Source organism: Trichomycterus rosablanca, chromosome 2, assembly GCF_030014385.1.
Source record: "Trichomycterus rosablanca isolate fTriRos1 chromosome 2, fTriRos1.hap1, whole genome shotgun sequence".
NCBI classification, from domain to species: Eukaryota; Metazoa; Chordata; class Actinopteri; order Siluriformes; family Trichomycteridae; genus Trichomycterus; species Trichomycterus rosablanca.
Window position 1 is genome coordinate 13933009 of NC_085989.1, and position 21265 is coordinate 13954273.

At 39.8% G+C, this 21265-nt stretch overlaps 1 protein-coding gene across 2 annotated transcripts in view; it reads left to right on the forward strand.

Moving 5' to 3' along the window:
• Positions 1 to 21265, forward strand: part of ctdp1 (CTD (carboxy-terminal domain, RNA polymerase II, polypeptide A) phosphatase, subunit 1) — an 87368-nt gene that overhangs the window by 8361 nt on the left and 57742 nt on the right. For both annotated transcript variants that reach the window (XM_063011554.1, XM_063011564.1), the window contains exons 2-4: positions 4807 to 4890; positions 19410 to 19503; positions 19623 to 19751. In XM_063011554.1, the coding sequence (XP_062867624.1) occupies positions 4807 to 4890; positions 19410 to 19503; positions 19623 to 19751 (307 nt within the window). The remainder of the gene's footprint in view (positions 1 to 4806; positions 4891 to 19409; positions 19504 to 19622; positions 19752 to 21265) is intronic.

Sequence of the window (21265 nt, forward strand, 5' to 3'; positions counted from 1 at the left end):
AGTTTGCTGAAGACAAGCAGTCCAAGAACATGGATTACTGGAATGCCCTGTGGTCTGACGAGACCAAGATAAACTTGTTTGGCTCAGATGGTGTCCAGCATGTGTGGCGGCGCCCTGGTGAGAAGTACCAAGACAACTGTATCTTGCCTACAGTCAAGCATGGTGGTGGTAGCATCATGGTCTTGGGCTGCATGAGTGTTGCTGGCACTGGGGAGCTGCAGTTCATTGAGGGAAACATGAATTCCAACATGTACTGTGACATTCTGAAACGGAGCATGATCCCCTCCCTTCGAAAACTGGGCCTCATGGCAGTTTTCCAACAGGATAACGACCCCAAACACAACCTCCAAGATGACAACTGCCTTGCTGAGGAAGCTGAAGGTAAAGGTGATGGACTAAACCCAATTGAGCACCTGTGGCGCATCCTCATGTGGAAGGTGGAGGAGTTCAAGGTGTCTAACATCCACCAGCTCCGTGATGTCATCATGGAGGAGTGGAAGAGGATTCCAGTAGCAACCTGTGCAGCTCTGGTGAATTCCATGCCCAGGAGGGTTAAGGCAGTGCTGGATAATAATGGTGGTCACACAAAATATTGACACTTTGGGCACAATTTGGACATGTTCACTGTGGGGTGTACTCACTTATGTTGCCAGCCATTTAGACATTAATGGCTGTGTGTTGAGTTATTTTTAGAAGACAGTAAATCTACACTGCTATACAAGTTTTACACTGACTACTCTAAGTTATATCCAAGTTTCATGTCTATAGTGTTGTCCCATGAAAAGATATAATAAAATATTTGCAGAAATGTGAGGGGTGTACTCACTTTTGTGATACACTGTATATATTTATATATATTATATATATTAGGGGTGTAACGATATACTCTGCTCACGATTCGATTCACGATACTGAGCTCACGATTCGATTTTCTCACGATTTTTTTTTTGAAGTGTAAACAGTGCAAAACAATGCACATTTTCTTGTACATTTTTTAAACAAAAAAAAAACTTCAGTCCCTTGCAATTAAAGGTAATTACCAAGAACAGAGTACTTTACTGTAACCTAACAGGTTTACCAAATTTAAGTTACTTATTGCCATCTTAAATTGAAAATCAAAGTAATCAAACAAGCTCATTGAGCTGAGCTGAGTCTTTAAACAAATTTTCTTTGTTGCTTGAACTAATGTATTAACAAATTACATGTGAAATGAATTACTAATGTAAAAAAAACCATTGTATCAAATGTTTATTATTTAAATGGCTTTATGTATGTACTCAACATGGAACAAAGTGCTACAACAATAAATTATAAAATACAAAAACAAAGACCCATCTCAATTAGACCAAAAGGTCTGATTGTGTATATTACTTGTAAATTTGCATCTAGAGTGAAAGAACACATCAACAAAGCGTCACTCAACAAAATATATATGAAAATGTGCAAAAGAAAAAGCAGCATCCAGGTGACAGTATTTGTAAGTATTTAGTGAAGATTGGCATTCAGAAAAACCGAGCTCATCTTTGAGGGGTTGATCCTGTTTCTCCTTTCTGTTATGATCTGCCCTGTTTTGGAAAAGATTCTCTCTGAGGGGACAGATGTTGCTACAATACACAGTGACATGTATAAGATGTGGGTCTCAGTGGGTCTGAACTTCTCTGTTAGTGGTTCCTCGTGTCCAAACTTTACTGTTTCCTGTCACTCATTTTCCTCACCTTTCCAGCGTGTAATGTCTGGCTACGTAAAGCGCAATGTAAAACTTCATCAAGTGCTCTCTCTCTCTCTCTCTCTCTCGCTCTCTCTCTCTCTCTCTCTCTCTCTCTCAATTCAATTCAATTTGCTTTATTGACATGACAAATTTACATATTTGTATTGTCAAAGCTTACATTAGTATATATAAATATTTGAAAAAAAGAACAAGTATATACATAGAAAAAAAATGGTAATAAAATATTCATTATGTAATTAGACAATTATTCACACAAAAAAAAGAGAAAATATTACTGTGTGTGTGTGTGTGTGTGTGTGTGTGTGTGTGTGGTGTGTGTGTGTGTGGTGTGTGTGTGGTGTGTGTGCGGGGGGTGGGTGGGGGGATGATCTGGTGTTTTACTCACTGTCCCGGAGTGTGTGACACTCCTGTACATATCTGGCTGCAGTGGAGGCTGATGGTCCCTCTCCTAATATAATGGCCAGTTTCTCGCTGTCTGTCAGCGTTCTGAAGCCGCTCACCTCTCTTCCAAACTGATCAAAATATTTGTGTCTAATTGTTGTGTATTTTGGGCAGTTTAGAAGGAAGTGCACCTCTGTCTCAACCTCACCTGTCCTGCAGTGACCACACAGTCTCTCCTCTCTGGGGATCCAGGACTTTTTTAACCTGCCTCTCTCGATGGCCAGGCTGTGGTCACTCAGTCTGTATTTGGTGAGAATGTGTCTCTGCTTCGTATCTCGGACAGTGAAGAGATACGTGGCCAGGTTGTATTCATGTTTTAGGGTCAGATAGCAGTTCAGTCTGTTTTGGGATTGAGTTTGGGTTGTCCAATGTTCCAGATAAGTGTTTTTGAGGTGTTTGATAATTTGGGTGATCCTGATTGGTGTTTGGGAAGCAGTGCTGGTCAGAGAGTTAGGGTTGTTAGGGGTCAGAGTGTTGGGCAGTCTCTGGACCAGCTGACACAGGGGACTCTTTTCAGGGTAGAGCTCTTGGGATAGGAGTGCCTGAAACTGCAGGCTTGTTGTGGGACTGGATTTTAGGTGCATCCAGAATTTAAGGGCTCTTTTTTTAATATTAATAATTAATGGGTATCGGCCTAATTCAGCCCTGCATGCGTTGGTTGGGGTTTTTCTTTGTACATGTAAAATCATTCTGCAGAATTCTGCATGCAGGACTTCAGCGGGATGCTTGTCCCATCTAGTGTAGTCATGATGACTGAGTGGACCCCATACTTCACTACCGTATAGCGCAATGGGCAGGATTATACTATCAAAAATCTTTAACCAGATTCTAATTGGGATGTCAATCTTAATGAATTTGTTTTTAATTGAATAGAGGGCTCTGCAGGCCTTCTGTTTCAGTGCATCCACTGCCAGACCGAAGCCTCCTGAGGTGCTGATTTTGAGCCCCAGGTAATCATAAGAAAGGGTGTGGTCTAGGGCGGTGTCTCCTAGATTGAAAGTATATCTGCTTTCCTGAGATCTGGCTTTCTTTTGGAAGATCATGATTTTAGATTTATCAGGATTTACTGTCAGGGCCCAGGTCTGACAGAACTTCTCCAGCAGATCCAGATGCTGCTGAAGCCCCTTTTCTGTGGGCGACAGCAGCACCAGGTCATCCGCATAGAGAAGAAATTTAACTTCCGTTTTATTTAGTGTCAGGCCGGGATTTGCAGATTGCTCCAATAACACCGCTAAATCATTGATATAGATATTAAATAGAGTAGGAGACAAGCTGCAACCCTGCCTGACACCACGCCCCTGAGTGAAGACCTCAGTCATTTTATTGCCAATTTTTACTCCACATTTATTATTGACATACATTGATTTAATGATGTCATAGACTTTACCCCCTACACCATTTTGGATAATTTTATAATATAATCCTTCTTGCCAGATTGAATCAAATGCTTTTCTAAAATCTATAAAACATGCAAAAACTTTAGCATGATTTTGTTTGTGTAGATGTTGGTGGATTAGGGTGTGTAGGGTGTAAATATGGTCAGTAGTGCGATGATTTGGTAAAAAGCCGATCTGTCCATTACTCAGGACACTGTGCTCGGTAAGGAAGGCCTGTATCCGGGCGTTAACGATACAGCAGAACACCTTCCCCAGGTTACTGCTCACACAGATGCCTCGGTAGTTGTTGGGGTCGAATTTGTCTCCACTCTTGAAGATTGGGGAAATAAGCCCCCTGTTCCAGATCTCAGGAAAGCAGCCGGACTGGAGAACGATATTGAACAACCTGAGCAGGTCTCTCTCTCACTCCCTCCTGTTCATGTGCACGCTGTCCGTGTGTGTGTGTATGTAACCCTGCCCCTCCTGCTCAGTGTAAACACACAAACGTCACCACGCATCTTGACCAATCACGTGCGGCTTTAACGACAAAAAAACCCCGGAAAAAAAACCGAATCGGCTCCAGATCCTGCCGTTCATTTTAAAGAGCCGACTGTTAGAGCCGGGTTGTTCGCCACCGACCCATCACTAATAAATTACAGAACGCACGTGCACTCGTACAATTTAATATATATATATATAAACACAAAATTAATTAAATGAGAGAATATTTATTTGTTAAAATTAAATCAGCAACTATAGTTCTTCAGTGTCAAAGGTCAAAGCTAAGACCTAAACCCTATTAAACATCTGTGGAGACACCTGAATGGCATTTCATAGGCAATCACCATCCAATCTGACAGAGCTTTAGAAGATCTGTTATGCAGTATGGGATAAACTGCATACTTGTATAGACATATTCCAAAAAAACTTATAGCTGTAATCACTTCAATATTACATAGTATACGAACATTTTTGTAATTTGAATAATTAATTAATTTTCATAAAAAAAGGGTACTTGGAATACTTTGAGGTCATGTATATCATGACCAATAAACTTATGGCGTGAACAAAATATTGCACCAGGTACAGGAATGGTGAATTGCTGTACTCACATTCACATTTCAGCATCATAACTATATTAGTATTTAGTTCGATGTGTTTGACAGAAACAAATTACATATTTTGGAACGGTCATCATGATGATGCATTCATTATATTATTTGATTTTGTACAAATTCTGTTTTTTCTTTTCTTTTACAGAGATGTTATTGCAAAAATAGAAGAATGCAGTCATCCCATAGTAATGAAGGGTCTGTGTGCTGAATGTGGTCTGGATTTAACTCAGTAAGTAAAGTAATTTTCTAAGGTTATTCTTAAGATTTATTATATGTACGTTAAGCAGTAGATACACCAGGTTTTTGTTCAAAATTTACTGAGCACAATTACAATAATTTCAGTGAGATTTGGAGCAGTTACAAACCTTTGGTGCAAATGAAAATAGCAAGCAGAACTTTGCATGTAAATGTGGTGAAAAATGATCTATAAATGAACAAATTAACTAATGCCTAAGCCATCGAGCAAATTTACATTTCATTTACATTTTCTGCATTTAGCAGATGCTCTTATCCAGAGCGACTTACAGAAGTGCTTCCATAGTAAACATTTCACTTCTCAAGTTTTAGTAAACAACAGTCAAAGAACACGAATCTGCTGAAACCTGGTAGAACCAAAAGTGTTTTTTTTGTTTTTTTTGTTTTTTGGAAATGGAAAAAAATGTTAGTAAATAGGTACAAGTCAGCTTAAGTGTTTAGTAAAAAGGTGGGTTTTTAATCGTTTTTTAAAGACAGCAAGAGACTCAGATGTTCGGACAGACAGAGGAAGTTCATTCCACCACTTGGGTGCTAGAACAGAGTAGAGCCTTGATGCTTGTCTTCCTTTAGTCCTGGGTGGCGGCTCAAGTCGAGCGAGACTAGTGGCTCGGAGGTTGCGTGGTACAGACCGGGGTTTGATTAGCATTGAGCAAATGTTTTGCTTACTCAAATTATTTTTCATATTACGAATGACAGAGCATAGAACATACCCCTACTGTCTTTCACTATTTAATTTGCATCCCATGGATACGGAAACATGAATATGGAAACAATCATATAAACAAAACATATTTATATTAAAATATAAAATATATTTTATATATTTTTTTATTTTAAAAATATATTTACTCAAATACGGTTCAGACAAAACAATAATGTAAACAAAAATGACAAAGTCTGACCAAACAGTAGTTTAGCAAGACCCAATGTCTCTCAGGCAAAACAGTCAATCAGGCAAAACAGCAATCCAGACAGAACAATAGTTCCAGCAGAACACCAATAAAGGCAAAACAGCAGCACTCAGGAAACTGGAACCAAGCCAGCACGATCCAGGCTAAAAGACCTATAACACATAATACACAACACTTAAAATGATCGACTCACACGATGACCAATTTAAAATAGATCGTATACCTACCAGGATACAGCAATGCAGTTTTCGGCGCAGTGAAAGTCAGAGTACAGACCAGCGGGTACAACAGCTACCGTAGTCACAGCAGTGCAATGTAGCCGCCATTTTCACTCGACTGAAGGCGAAACACGCCAACAGAAACACAGAGAGAACCCACAACATAGCACCGGTACTACAAACACAAGCCCACATGGCTTTTAATCGTTAAGAAGCGATTCACCGGGAGACACGAAGCCAAACTCGTCCATGCCGGCACGGACGTCAGGTGCCCCGGAAGAGGAAGCAGCAGGAAGTGCACCACAGGTAGTCAACCAATGCCCATACTTATAGCATGGGAAAGGACCGCCCAGCAATTTAAAGGTACCTACAAATCATCCTCAGCTGGAGAGCAATTTAGATGAAATCAACACACAACCCCATCCTGCTACAATATCATAACCAGGCCAACAATAGCGACAGAACATGAGAACACCAGGCTAGGGCTGAAACGATTCCTCAAGAAACTCGAGTAATTCGATTACTAAAAATCATTGATTCAAATTTTTTGCATCGAGGCATCGTTTAATCCATGCAACTATATACAGTTCACGGTGTTTCGCATGGACGAGTTTCACTTTTGCACAACGCGTTCACGATGTGCAGGTGACGTGAAGAAGTTGAGGACTTAAACCGGGTACTTTTCGCGTACAGTTCAATGAATACTACGTTTTTGTACACGCTCCTGCATACTATTCATTATGAAAGTGTGCGATTTGAAACACAGCCGAGATTTGGTAACGCGGACAGCTAATGCCTAGTTCACACTACACGATTTTTGCCCTGATTTTCGCTCGACGACTGGTCGGCGCTAGATTTGCTGGCTCGGGAGCAACTCCGCGTTCGCTCGGCGATCAAAACTCGGCTCTTAATCGCTAAGTGTGAACTACCCAACAACTTGATCCGAGCGGCTTGCTGAGCGCTCGGCGACCGGATCGAGATATCTAGCATGTCGGATATCTGAAGGGGTGTTTCCCAACTGGCAATGCAGGGCTCTATGCGACCTAATTTCTCAGTGGTGCAACTGAAAAAAATCTGAGGTCGCACCGGTCTCTGTGACTCTGAAAGTCTCCGGTGCAACAACAGACACACATTAGATCCATATCTAATCATATCTAATCATATCTATATGTCTAACCAATCAGAGATGGTGAAGGGCGGGACCAGCGTCTTCAACAGTGGGCGTTACACAGCGAAAGTTAAGAGTAGTAATATCATGGCGGAGTGTGTAGAATATGTGTGAGCATATGTGCTGCTGTTACAGATGTTGGTTTTTATGTAAAAACATCAATCAAATATTGGTGATTAGAAGACATATTTGTCTCAGTTGTTGTTTTCTTTAGTTCACTGACGTGAGGAGTTTTGCGCTTCGCTGTCACCGCGACTCTCGGCGAGAGAGATAAAACATCATTAAAGTTCCATAATACAAACAAACATCTGTGTGAAATAACCATCAAATCCAGCCTAACAGCTCTGTGTTTAGCTGGATTTACTTCACGTGTGCTGTTTATATTTCACGTTAAACGTTGTTTGTTCTGTCCGGGTCACTTTTACCATTTAATATCACGGTTCATCTTTTTTAAGGCAAATATTAAAAATATTAGCAGCAAACTGACTCAAAATGTAATAATGTCATGTAGCCTACAGTGTATCACGAAAGTGAGTACACCCCTCACATTTCTGCAAATATTTCATTATATCTTTTCATGGGACAACACTATAGACATGAAACTTGGATATAACTTAGAGTAGTCAGTGTACAGCTTGTATAGCAGTGTAGATTTACTGTCTTCTGAAAATAACTCAACACACAGCCATTAATGTCTAAATAGCTGGCAACATAAGTGAGTACACCCCACAGTGAACATGTCCAAATTGTGCCCAAATGTGTCGTTGTCCCTCCCTGGTGTCATGTGTCAAGGTCCCAGGTGTAAATGGGGAGCAGGGCTGTTAAATTTGGTGTTTTGGGTACAATTCTCTCATACTGGCCACTGGATATTCAACATGGCACCTCATGGCAAAGAACTCTCTGAGGATGTGAGAAATATAATTGTTGCTCTCCACAAAGATGGCCTGGGCTATAAGAAGATTGCTAACACCCTGAAACTGAGCTACAGCATGGTGGCCAAGGTCATACAGCGGTTTTCCAGGACAGGTTCCACTCGGAACAGGCTTCGCCAGGGTCGACCAAAGAAGTTGAGTCCACGTGTTCGGCGTCATATCCAGAGGTTGGCTTTAAAAAATAGACACATGAGTGCTGCCAGCATTGCTGCAGAGGTTGAAGACGTGGGAGGTCAGCCTGTCAGTGCTCAGACCATACGCCGCACACTGCATCAACTCGGTCTGCATGGTCGTCATCCCAGAAGGAAGCTGACGCACAAGAAAGCCAGCAAACAGTTTGCTGAAGACAAGCAGTCCAAGAACATGGATTACTGGAATGCCCTGTGGTCTGACGAGACCAAGATAAACTTGTTTGGCTCAGATGGTGTCCAGCATGTGTGGCGGCGCCCTGGTGAGAAGTACCAAGACAACTGTATCTTGCCTACAGTCAAGCATGGTGGTGGTAGCATCATGGTCTTGGGCTGCATGAGTGTTGCTGGCACTGGGGAGCTGCAGTTCATTGAGGGAAACATGAATTCCAACATGTACTGTGACATTCTGAAACAGAGCATGATCCCCTCCCTTCGAAAACTGGGCCTCATGGCAGTTTTCCAACAGGATAACGACCCCAAACACAACCTCCAAGATGACAACTGCCTTGCTGAGGAAGCTGAAGGTAAAGGTGATGGACTAAACCCAATTGAGCACCTGTGGCGCATCCTCAAGTGGAAGGTGGAGGAGTTTAAGGTGTCTAACATCCACCAGCTCCGTGATGTCATCACGGAGGAGTGGAAGAGGATTCCAGTAGCAACCTGTGCAGCTCTGGTGAATTCCATGCCCAGGAGGGTTAAGGCAGTGATAATAATGGTGGTCACACAAAATATTGACACTTTAGGCACAATTTGGACATGTTCACTGTGGGGTGTACTCACTTATGTTGCCAGCTATTTAGACATTAATGGCTGTGTGTTGAGTTATTTTCAGAAGACAGTAAATCTACACTGCTATACAAGTTGTACACTGACTACTCTAAGTTATATCCAAGTTTCATGTCTATAGTGTTGTCCCATGAAAAGATATAATGAAATATTTGCAGAAATGTGAGGGGTGTACTCACTTTCGTGATACACTGTATGTCAATAATATGCGTCTCGCTACTGCATTAACCATATGTAATATTCTTATCATTAAATGAGATTTGAAGCCCTTAAAACACTTGCACTGTTAATTTAGATTTTCTTTTTATTTCATTTATCTTGAGTTTAAATTTCAGCTCAGTGAAGCACTTTAATCACCAACACTTTTTCAGTAAGTTACCTTTCTTGTAGAATTGTGCTTCAAATAAAGAACTTTATGTTGACCAGATTGTTAGTTAATCATTTACAAGTCAATATTGCCTATATGGACAGCGAAAAAAAAAGTGAACCTGTAAAACTGAGCTGTTAAATGCGATGCGGTCGAAAATTTGGGTGCACCTAACTTTTGTGCTGGTGCACCTAAGAAAAAAAGTTAGGCGCACCAGTGCATAAAGTTAGTCTAGAGCCCTGCAATGAGTGCTATGTCGAACAGCCAATGATAACGCAAGATACAGCGTGAGAAGAAATGCAGGGGAGGAGTGTAAAAGGCTGTACAGGGGCTTAATATAGTTTATATCATAATACACAGGTGTTACACACAAGTTTTACAGTATTTCTGACTTTATCGTTCTCTACAAAACACCAACGTTGCATTGCAAAAATATTTATTAACCCCCAACTCACTACACAACAACCCAAGCCAAATCCACTAAGATTCATTTATTTTTTCTCTTTGTTTTTACGTGCACAAACTTTGATCGCTCACTACTTGTGCATTTTAGGACATGGTATCATTAAACCTTTTGTCACATCTCGCGTGTGTTTTCGTAACAAAACGATATTTGTGAGAGCAGAGAAGCTTGGCTGCAATTCGAGTTGGTGATCGGTGATAGGGGGTTTCACACTACACCTATCAGTCGTGTAGTGTGAAATACACACCGACTGAAAGACTCCCGAGTGCAAAAGATTCAGTCGTGTAGTGTGAACTGTACAGCGACCCGGCAAATCAGAAAGTCGTGTAGTGTGAACTTGGCATAAATGGAGAGAGAGAGAGAAAATAACGAGGGGCGAACAGAGAACACGACAAAGTTTTAGATCATTTTAAGCTGGAAAAAACAAAAACTCAGTACAACATCCACACCATCAGAGCGTCTTGTTGACACGCTGACTTGTAACCACCACAGGCTTTTTTGAAGGCTTAGGCAAACACACATGTACACGCACACAAACACCAAATCTACCTCATCTGACAGATACAATCCTGACAGAATTTTTTTTTGCCTCCTACAAATGCCACAAAGCCTCCCAACAAAATATTAAAGGTTTATGTTCTGTGTGAGCTGTAGCTGAAACTTTTAGTTCTGAAATTTGCACAAATTAGAGGCAATGTTTATGTATTATTGTTTATTATTATTTATGCCTTGGTTTTAGGTTGCCTGTGTACATTTTAAAAGTAATTTGATTCATTTTTGATGTATTTGCATTTCAAAAATGTTTTCTTTAAACTACTGTATGCAAGGAATAAAAATGTACAGTTTGTTTTAAGAGACATGTCTTATTTAATCTTATACGTATTTATTTTGCTCTTTAATAAAGCAAAAGTATTTCTTATCCGATTACTCGATTAATTTCTGGAATAATCGATAGAATACTCGATTACAAAATTAATAGATAGTTGCAGCCCTACACCAGACTGCCCAGACCTTTAGGATCAGAGCTACGCATCCCTGGTTTGGTAGGACTAATTAAAAGTCTGAGTAAATAAGTATGTTTTCAGGTGTTTTGTAATTTATGCAGAATTTAATGGACAGCCAGTGCAAAGATGATTGAACAGGACTAATATGATCAAGCTTTCTAGTTCTATCACTGAAGCTGATGATAACCAACTGGAGCTTGTTTATTAATCTACCCCAGCATCCAGTAAGCAATCATTGCAATAATCTAACCGAGAGGTTATAAACGCATGGATCAGTTTTTCATTAAAAAAGGATTATTTCTTATTTTAGAGATATAACACAAATGAAAAAAAAAAATTTGAATTGAGATGAGGTTTTTCAATCACGGGTTTACTAACTGCACATTTAAACAATTTAGGTACATATCCAAGGCCAATAGATTCATTTATTAAGGTAATCAGGGGCATAGAGCAGTGGAATAGACTTACGTTTTCATGATGATGATTTTTTTAATCAAAGACTACTTAATGCAGTTAGCTTAGTTTGGGAAATGAAGTTTATATATAGTTGGATTAAAGCAGATTAGTTGGAAAGCATTGATTGATGAGTAACTTTTTGGATTAGCAGTAAATAAACTTAAAAAGAGCCTCACAGTAAAGATAAACCGGAGCAGCGCGCGTGTGTGTGTGTGTGTGTGTGTGTGTGTGTGTGTGTGTGTGTGTGTGTGTGTGTGTGTGCCTTTAGAAGATACGCTTTGTTCACAGTATCGCTATAAGTGATTCATGAGTTGATTCGTTTTTATGTGAAGCGTAAGTTTCTCTTCTCGGTTATCTCTCCGTGTTTACTGTTATTAATTAAATGTCGTGGTTTTAAATAAACACCAACTACTACAGAACATTTTATGTGACTCTTACATTAAAAAGCTTAATTAAAAAGCTTAATTAAACTGCTATTACCACAGATCTGTAACCGACCGTCAGACTCGTTCCGTCTAAGGAGCTAAAAGTTTTCTAAAAGTTCAGCAGATGATCCTGAACTAACGAATTTGGTAATAAATAAACTTTTGCCTCGGATTGGCTCTGTAACGTTTTCTGTTCTCATCTACATCACAAGTAAGAACCGCTTACGATTTACCAAAGTGAACCAGGAGTTTATATAACGTGCTGATAGAATCGACTCGGATGTGACCGGGTTGAATTATCTTTTTAAAGTAAATATTACAATCAGCAAAATTACATCGTAAGAGCTTTCACGATGGTTTCTGTACGATTGTTGATGAATGGTGATGTGATGGTTGGTGCTTCGTAGCTCAAAGTCTGGATCAATCCACTGAGCTGTTAACTTAACGTGATCTTTATATAGCACACGATCGGATCGGCTACTTTTAGGAAATATCGCCGATCGCCGATAGCATATTTTGATTAAAAATCGGCCGATACCGATTCATAGCCGATCGATCGTCCCATCTCTAGTTTCTAGCATTGCAGTGCCGTTGTTGCAGTGGTGGCTTATCATCCACTCCACGTTGGTGCTGCAATTCCTATGGTTTTATGATAGAGGTCACAGAAAGACTAAGTAATCTGCCTGCGGATTTAACCATGGTTTTCTCCATCTGTAGCAACTCAATGTAATAAAATCAAATGTAATAAAAGCTAATAATTAGGGCTGTCGAAGTTAACGCGATAATAATGCATTAACGCGATCTCAATTTAACGCGATTAAAAAAAAATAGTGCCGTTAACGCAAATTCTATTTGGCTCTGCGAGTCATCCGTAGTTTATGTTGAGACTTGACCGTGCACGGCATCTCTCATTAAGACAGCGTTTCTCAAATGTAACCGAGCGTCGTAGCGTCGTAGCACTTGCTTAATAAAGAAATAAATACACGGTATATTTACAAGTTGTCGGGAGCAGAACACTTTATTACTTTTTCTGTTACGGTACCGAATAGCGGACAGCTAGAGTCGTTAGCCAAGCATGCTATTCCATGAACTATGGAAGCCCCAAAGGGTCAAAACACACTCACTTCGTGTAGAAACGTCCATCAAACCATTGTCACGATACAACCACAGAAAAGTCTGTTACAATAACTACGCCTTATCCCACCTAACGCACCGCTGATCTACAATGTTTGCTGATGGAGAAATTTTAACCTACAATCTGACATATATACGAAGTCAAGGGTCTCTGCTGGATAGTATTACTGCCTAGTATGTGAGGGAATAAAACTCCCATACAGTTTTCTCTTGTCCCAGCAGTTTTTAACATAAGTACATTTAGCATAAAATGTGTTCACCATTTTAAATGTAACATTTCACTTAAAAATCCTTGTTTTCTATAACATTTACACAGATTTTTTTTAATGCGATTAATCGCGTTTAACTATATGAAATTCTGAGATTAATCGCGATTAAAATTTTTTATTGTTTGACAGCCCTACTAATAATGTAATAAATGGCTGATAATGTAATAAAATCTTTATCCAATAATGTAATAAGATGTTTGCACATAATTTTAAAGGGTATTACATTATGTTACATTATAAATTGAGTAATAATAAAATTCAAAATAATGTAATAACTTCAACATAATGTAATAAAACAGCTAACTGACCATTTAAAGTCAATATAAATGAAAGGTATATTTAGTGGTGTATTGTTTTAACTTTTTGTAAACTGTAAACAGGCTTAGATGAATTCAACAAAATCTTCTGAAGTAGGACATCAAGTAACAGTATTTCCAATTCACTCAATGAATGGGCATATAAATACAAATAAATGAAACTTAAATAATAAAGTCAATGAAATTAATGTTTATTTTCTCCAGAAGATACGTTTTATTTTCTCCCATCCAAATGTGGCATGTTTGAGAGCAACCCAGGCTTTCATCCAGTGTCTGGGTATTTTACACTGATTAAAGGTAGAGAAATATGGTAAAATGTATGTAGTGTTCTAAAAGGGAAATGTTTATCTACACAGTTTAACATGTCATTAGTTTACTAAAAGTTAAAACAATACACCACTAAATATACCTCTTGTTTATATTGACTTTAAATGGTCAGTTTGATGTTTTATTACATTATAAACTCAATTTATAATGTAATACCTTTATTACATTGAGCTTTTATTACATTTGTGTTATTACATTATGTGCAGTTATTACATCGAGTTGCTACATTCGTCCATTGCATAGAATTTCTGCTGTGAACCTCCACTCACTGCATCGACCTGTTTTTTTTTTATTGTCGTATTATGATTAATAAAGGAGTACTGATCCTGTTCGAAAGGAACAGGTGGTGGTCTGGCTTTTGTTCATCGCACTACTTTTATTTTCAAACCCTTGAAACTTAATGATATTTTATTGTTTTAATATCTGGCACTATGACTCTGGTTCCATCACCATGTTTTTGCTACTAGTATATCAGCCTCCTAAAATTGGGAAATTTGATATTCATGACCTTCTCCCCTTGGCCTCACTGCATTGCTCTGCCATGGTTTTCCTGATGACTTCAATATTTATTATGAGTTTCTGTCAGTTCTTTCTGTTTCAATCTTACTCAACATAATAACTTTTCCTTCCACTGACATGGCTACTTCCTGGATTTGATTTGTTTATGTAGCTGTAAGGACGTTTCTGTTTCTTGTTCTTCTGTTGGTTTCTCCGATCATTACCTGATTGAATGTCATCTCAGTGCAACTATGGCTAGGGTATTGGATAAACATACTCTCTTTCCATAATATTAACTTGATTACTAGCCACTAGTGAGGCCAAAACACTGACTTCTACTGTGTCTTTTTAGTCTCTCCTGAAGACTTTTAATCAGTAATTATTTCATCCTCTTATGTGAAGTGACATTGAAATTGTAAAAGTTGATATAGGTGCTACAGTTGGTGCTACAATTGTTAATTCTGATATGCTGTTTATGAATACAGCTTCAATAGAACATAATAGACAAAATGTATTTGTATAGCACTTTTTACAATGGACATTGTCTCAAAGCAACTTTACAGAATCCAGGACCAACAGACCAAAAACCCCTGTTGAGGAACCAGACCTCCAGGACCGGAGCCACACCCCTAGTTTCGAAAGACTAATCAAAAGCCTGAGTAAATAAATATGTTTTCAATCTAGACTTGAACATTGAGACTGTGTCTGAATCCCAAACAGAGGCAGGGAGATTCCAAAGTTGTGGAGCTTTGTAAGAAAAACTGTGATCTTTTTAATTCTAGGAACTATAAGTAACCCTGCACCTTGTGAACGAAGTAAATAATAGTGTGTTTAAATTGATAGCGACATGGTAGCAGCATTGTAGTTTAATAATATTGTTTAAATACAGTTCATATATTAGGAGAGGGTGATCTGAGATGGTCATTTTGTGGTAAAACAACCACGTTGTCTATATCAATACCAAGAGTTCATATTATCTCCAAGATATGTTTGTAACGGTGAGTGGGGCCTGTTACATTCTGAGTGATCCCTCTAGTGAGTCCCTATAAGTGACCTTTGTTTTTTTATAAGTATTGTTCATATTAATATTAATTAGGTTATGACAACAGTATTTTTGTTTACAAAAAATCCAGTGAACAGACACCGTTTCAATAGTTTGGGACCTAAAAGTTGTAGGTGATATCTAATGGTGACTCGCAGACTTTTTAGCCTGTTTGTCTGCTGCCTGGCCTTCCCTTCAAAATTGACCGGTTATCTATAAAAGCAATGTTGTTTTTAGAGCACCATTTAGACATTCAGCAGTTCAGCCACAATAACTTGCCAGAGGTTTCCCCACTGTATTGGTTGTGGACCAGAGCATATTACTGTTTCTGACATTGTTCTAGCTAACTTACACTCCTCTTAAACATTACTCTTCGTTACTTTAGACGTACATCATTAGTGCTGATGTGGATAACAATCTTTGGATATATACGGTTGGCATCAGCCAGCACTTATTTGCTGTGACATTGGTGGCTCCCTGAATACAGGTGACTATGGTGGCTAAAGTGTGGCAGTTTGCATGTGTTGAAGCTCAGAATCTCCTATAACAAACATTTGTTCCACTATGTTGCAGAGATGTCACCATTTTGAGGGCTCTAGTGGCGGAGTGGGGGGTTGTACTTTGGAACTAGTGGCATTTGTGTCTGCTTCACTGTCACTTGTCTTGTCTAATGCATCTAAAACGTGCAGAATTGCGACTAACACAAGTTATAACAAGTGAAAAGCATGAAGAATTTAGAGTTCAGTCTGTGGATGTCTTTTGGTGAGGTCTGGACATTGTGACTAGTCACTGCAGATCATTTCCAATAGTCCAGCAGTCACATCATTGTTGGTACGGCAGACTCAAACCTGCAGGCTTCAGTCTCAGGTGGGTAAAAAGGCCACTATCAGCACTTGTGTTGCTGCTTAATATGGCAATGTGGCACATTTTAAGTTTGAAGTCATGTTTTTAATCTAATCATTAAAGAATATTGGGAAATCATTGCTTCCACAATATGTTTGATTGTCATTTTGTGGTAGAACATTAAGCTTGTCTGTCAATACCAAGAGTTAATATTAAGCATAAGGTATGTTTACAGCAGTGAGTAGAATAATGAATTTTAAAGTCTTCAACAATTAGAGCCTTATTGGTTGTTTGTATTAAATTGGAATGAAAATGAAAAAATCTTATGAAAATTACGGTAAGGACCAGGGGATATGGACTGGGGACCACATATTTTGTGTTTTTATGCAAATGGTGTGAGGGGTAATACAGGATACCAGGGGATTTAATTTTTTTGGGACAGTGGTAGCCTAGTGCAGGGGTTTTCAACCTTTTTAGGCATGCGCCCCCCCCCTTGGTGGAACAGCACTCGGTCGCTTGTACCAAGCGCTGCTTCTGCCACGCCCCCCTCCCCTGGATAAGGCACGGATGCCAAGCACGGCTTTTGCCATGCGCCCCTCCCTTTAGTGGACCACGGCTCAATCACGGATGCCTGCTGCGTCCTCCGCCAGTCTCGTGTGCCACCGGTTCATAATAATAATCTCGTAGTGCAACGCCAACCCTGTATATGTATACAGGGGTTGGACAATGAAACTGAAACACCTGTCATTTTAGTGTGGGAGGTTTCATGGCTAAATTGGACCAGTCTGGTGGCCAATCTTCATTCATTGCACCAGTAAGAGCAGAGTGTGAAGGTTCAATTAGCAGGGTAAGAGCACAGTTTTGCTCAAAATATTGCAATGCACACAACATTATGGGTGACATACCAGAGTTCAAAAGAGGACAAATTGTTGGTGCACGTCTTGCTGGCGCATCTGTGACCAAGACAGCAAGTCTTTGTGATGTATCAAGAGCCACGGTAGGACAAACCACATCCAACAGGATTAACTGTGGACGCAAGAGGAAGCTGTCTGAAAGGGATGTTCGGGTGCTAACCCGGATTGTATCCAAAAAACATAAAACCACGGCTGCCCAAATCACGGCAGAATTAAATGTGCACCTCAACTCTCCTGTTTCCACCAGAACTGTCCGTCGGGAGCTCCACAGGGTCAATATACACGGCCGGGCTGCTATAGCCAAACCTTTGGTCACTCGTGCCAATGCCAAACGTCGGTTTCAATGGTGCAAGGAGCGCAAATCTTGGGCTGTGGACAATGTGAAACATGTATTGTTCTCTGATGAGTCCACCTTTACTGTTTTCCCCACATCCGGGAGAGTTACGGTGTGGAGAAGCCCCAAAGAAGCGTACCACCCAGACTGTTGCATGCCCAGAGTGAAGCATGGGGGTGGATCAGTGATTGTTTGGGCTGCCATATCATGGCATTCCCTTGGCCCAATACTTGTGCTAGATGGGCGCGTCACTGCCAAGGACTACCGAACCATTCTGGAGGACCATGTGCATCCAATGGTTCAAACATTGTATCCTGAAGGCGGTGCCGTGTATCAGGATGACAATGCACCAATACACACAGCAAGACTGGTGAAAGATTGGTTTGATGAACATGAAAGTGAAGTTGAACATCTCCCATGGCCTGCACAGTCACCAGATCTAAATATTATTGAGCCACTTTGGGGTGTTTTGGAGAAGCGAGTCAGGAAACGTTTTCCTCCACCAGCATCACGTAGTGACCTGGCCACTATCCTGCAAGAAGAATGGCTTAAAATCCCTCTGACCACTGTGCAGGACTTGTATATGTCATTTCCAAGACGAATTGACGCTGTATTGGCCGCAAAAGGAGGCCCTACACCATACTAATAAATTATTGTGGTCTAAAACCAGGTGTTTCAGTTTCATTGTCCAACCCCTGTATATGACAAATAAAGTATATCTTCTTTATCTTCTTCTTAAACAGAAAGGTTTATTTCAGTACTCAAAGAAATGTGTGGAGAAAGGATGAGGGGTGTGTAGGAGACCGGTAGGTGAGGGTGTTTGTCAAGATAAGACTCAGACAAGAGAGGATAAGACAGAAATTACATAAACACAGCAAGAATTACTTTATTTTACACAGAAAGAGTTATGATATGTATCATATAATATTTTCTCTCACACATAATCCAGTCGTGGCCAATTAGTGCTTTTCTCTACCTCGTTGATACCGCCACCATTACCCCCACACCTGATCAAGCAGGACCTCCGATAAACATGCGGCAAATAATTCTTTTCACCTGCCAGTGACAGGTTCTCACAGAGCACAGTATTGTGTGTGAAAAGCCATGAACTGCCATCCATCAGCAAAAATTTTTATTGCCCAGCGATGAGGATCCCCTATAAAAAGCCATTGTGGGGGCCTGGTTGGCTGATAGCAGAGCTAGGATTCAAACTTGAGAGCTTAAGAGCTCAGCAGTGGTGACCTACCGTATTTTACCTCTGCACCACCCGTTTGACTCTAGACTACTTTTTAAAATAAGTGGGGTTGAATAGTTCCGATTGCAACTGTATATATGAATGTGTATATACATTCCAGTAAAAGAGAAAGTCACACTATGATAAACATAAAAAGTAAAATGCACTTGGAAAAAAACTTATTTCCTTTCTAAGAATTTGTGGTGGTGCCATTAATTTCACATGTGATTTCAGTTAAAAAAAAAAAAATTTTTCTGAATGTTTTTTTTGTTCTTCAGAAAATAGATTTGCCAATTAAAAGTGTGAGTGTGTGAGTGTGTGAGTGTGTGAGTGTGTGAGTGTGTGAGTGTGTGAGTGTGTGAGTGTGTGAGATTGGGCTAATTCGCCAAAACTGTTTTTACTCATTTTTGGCAGGGGTGCCAATCAGTGGGACTGTATATATTTAAACAGCAATGAAAAGTCTTTGTTAAACTTAAACAGTGACAATTGTTAAAATTTAATGGCAACAAAATGGTGGACAACAACTTCTATTCACTGGAGATGGCAAGTTTCTTGAAGCTTATATATACGTACTGATAGTGAAAATAGCTGTAACAATTCATATGTCTTTTCTTAATGTTTAGTTCTGTTATATATTTAAATGTTTATATATGTTTAAAGGCTACAGAGCAGAAATGGAAAGCAGCAGGTACCTGTCTCTACAGCAATGGTTTCCATTGTACACAGTGTTCCTGAGTTAATGGTCAGCTCAGAGGTTAGTTCAAACCAACCATCAGCTGTTGGAAATTAATTTAAATGACCTTTTTAACCAACAGTTATAACAATTAATTGCACCACTTCAATGCACAAATTTTGTGTCTTTTTTTGGAGCAGCAGGCGGAGCAGCTTGGCAGGGAAGACCAGAAGAGGCTCCACAGAAATAGGAAGTTAGTGCTCATGGTGGATCTCGACCAGACTTTAATTCACACCACAGAACAACACTGCCAACGCTTGTCAAGCAAAGTAAGGAAAACAGTCAGAATGCTACATGTGCCAGAAATAGTGTGGAAAAAATAGAGAAACTGTGGCAATGCATTGTACCCGCAAAGCAGGAGAAATTGAAACAGGAGGTGACTAAATGGGAAAACAAATGTGAGGACTTGCAAACTAGATCACAGTGCAATAATATTAAGGTTTTATGCAGTACCGATCTGACACCTACCTCCATTATGAATATCGTTTCTTCTTTCCTTCTTTCCAAGCATTACCCACAAGCTATCATAGCAAGTCTACACTTCCATTCAGACTATGCCAGCTTGTGCTGTTGTAAGATGTTAAATTTATCTGATTATATGCCTGTGATAAGTTGTTATACAGTGCACCTGGAAAGTATTCACAGCGCTTGACTTTTCCCCAAATTTTGTTATGTTACAGCCTTATTACAAAATGGATTAAATTTATTTTCCCCCCAAATTCTACACACACAATACCCCATGATGACAACGTGAAAAAAAATTTTTGTTTGAAATTTTTGCAAATGTATTAAAAATAAAACACAAGAACCTCTCAAGCACCATCAGGTTAGATGGGGAGCGTCAGTGCAAAGGCATTTTCAGATCTCTCCAGAGATGTTCAATTAGGTTCAAGTCTGGGCTCTGGCAGGGCCACTCAAGGACATTCACAGCGTTGTCCCGAAGCCACTTCTTTATTATCTTGGCTGTGTGCTTAGGGCCGTTGTCCTGTTGGAAGATTAACCTTCGCCCCAGTCTGTGGTCCAGAGCGCTCTGGAGCAGGTTATTATCAAGGGTGCCTCTGTACTTTGCTGCAGTCATCTTTCCCTCGACCCTGACTAGTCTCCCAGTTCCTGCTGCTGAAAAACATCCTCACAGCATGATGCTGTCACCACCATGCTTCACTGTAGGAATAGTATTGGCTAGGTGATAAGTGGTGCCTGGTTTCCTCCAGACATGATGCTTGGCATTCAGGCCAAAGAGTTTAATCTTTGTTTCATCAGACCAGAGAATCTTGTTTCTTATGGTTTGAGAGTCCTCTAGGTGCCTTTTGGCAAACTCCAGATGGGCTGTCATGTGCCTGTTACTAAGTGGCTTCCGGCTGGCCACTCTACCATACAGGCCTGATTGGATCTCTTTAAAATGCGGAGTAAATACAGTCAGTACTGTTTTAAAATATTTTAAGATTTATTATGAGAACATAATATACAGTGTATCACAAAAGTGAGTACACCCCTCACATTTCTGCAAATATTTCATTATATCTTTTCATGGGACAACACTATAGACATGAAACTTGGATATAACTTAGAGTAGTCAGTGTACAGCTTGTATAGCAGTGTAGATTTACTGTCTTCTGAAAATAACTCAACACACAGCCATTAATGTCTAAATAGCTGGCAACATAAGTGAGTACACCCCACAGTGAACATGTCCAAATTGTGCCCAAATGTGTCGTTGTCCCTCCCTGGTGTCATGTGTCAAGGTCCCAGGTGTAAATGGGGAGCAGGGCTGTTAAATTTAGTG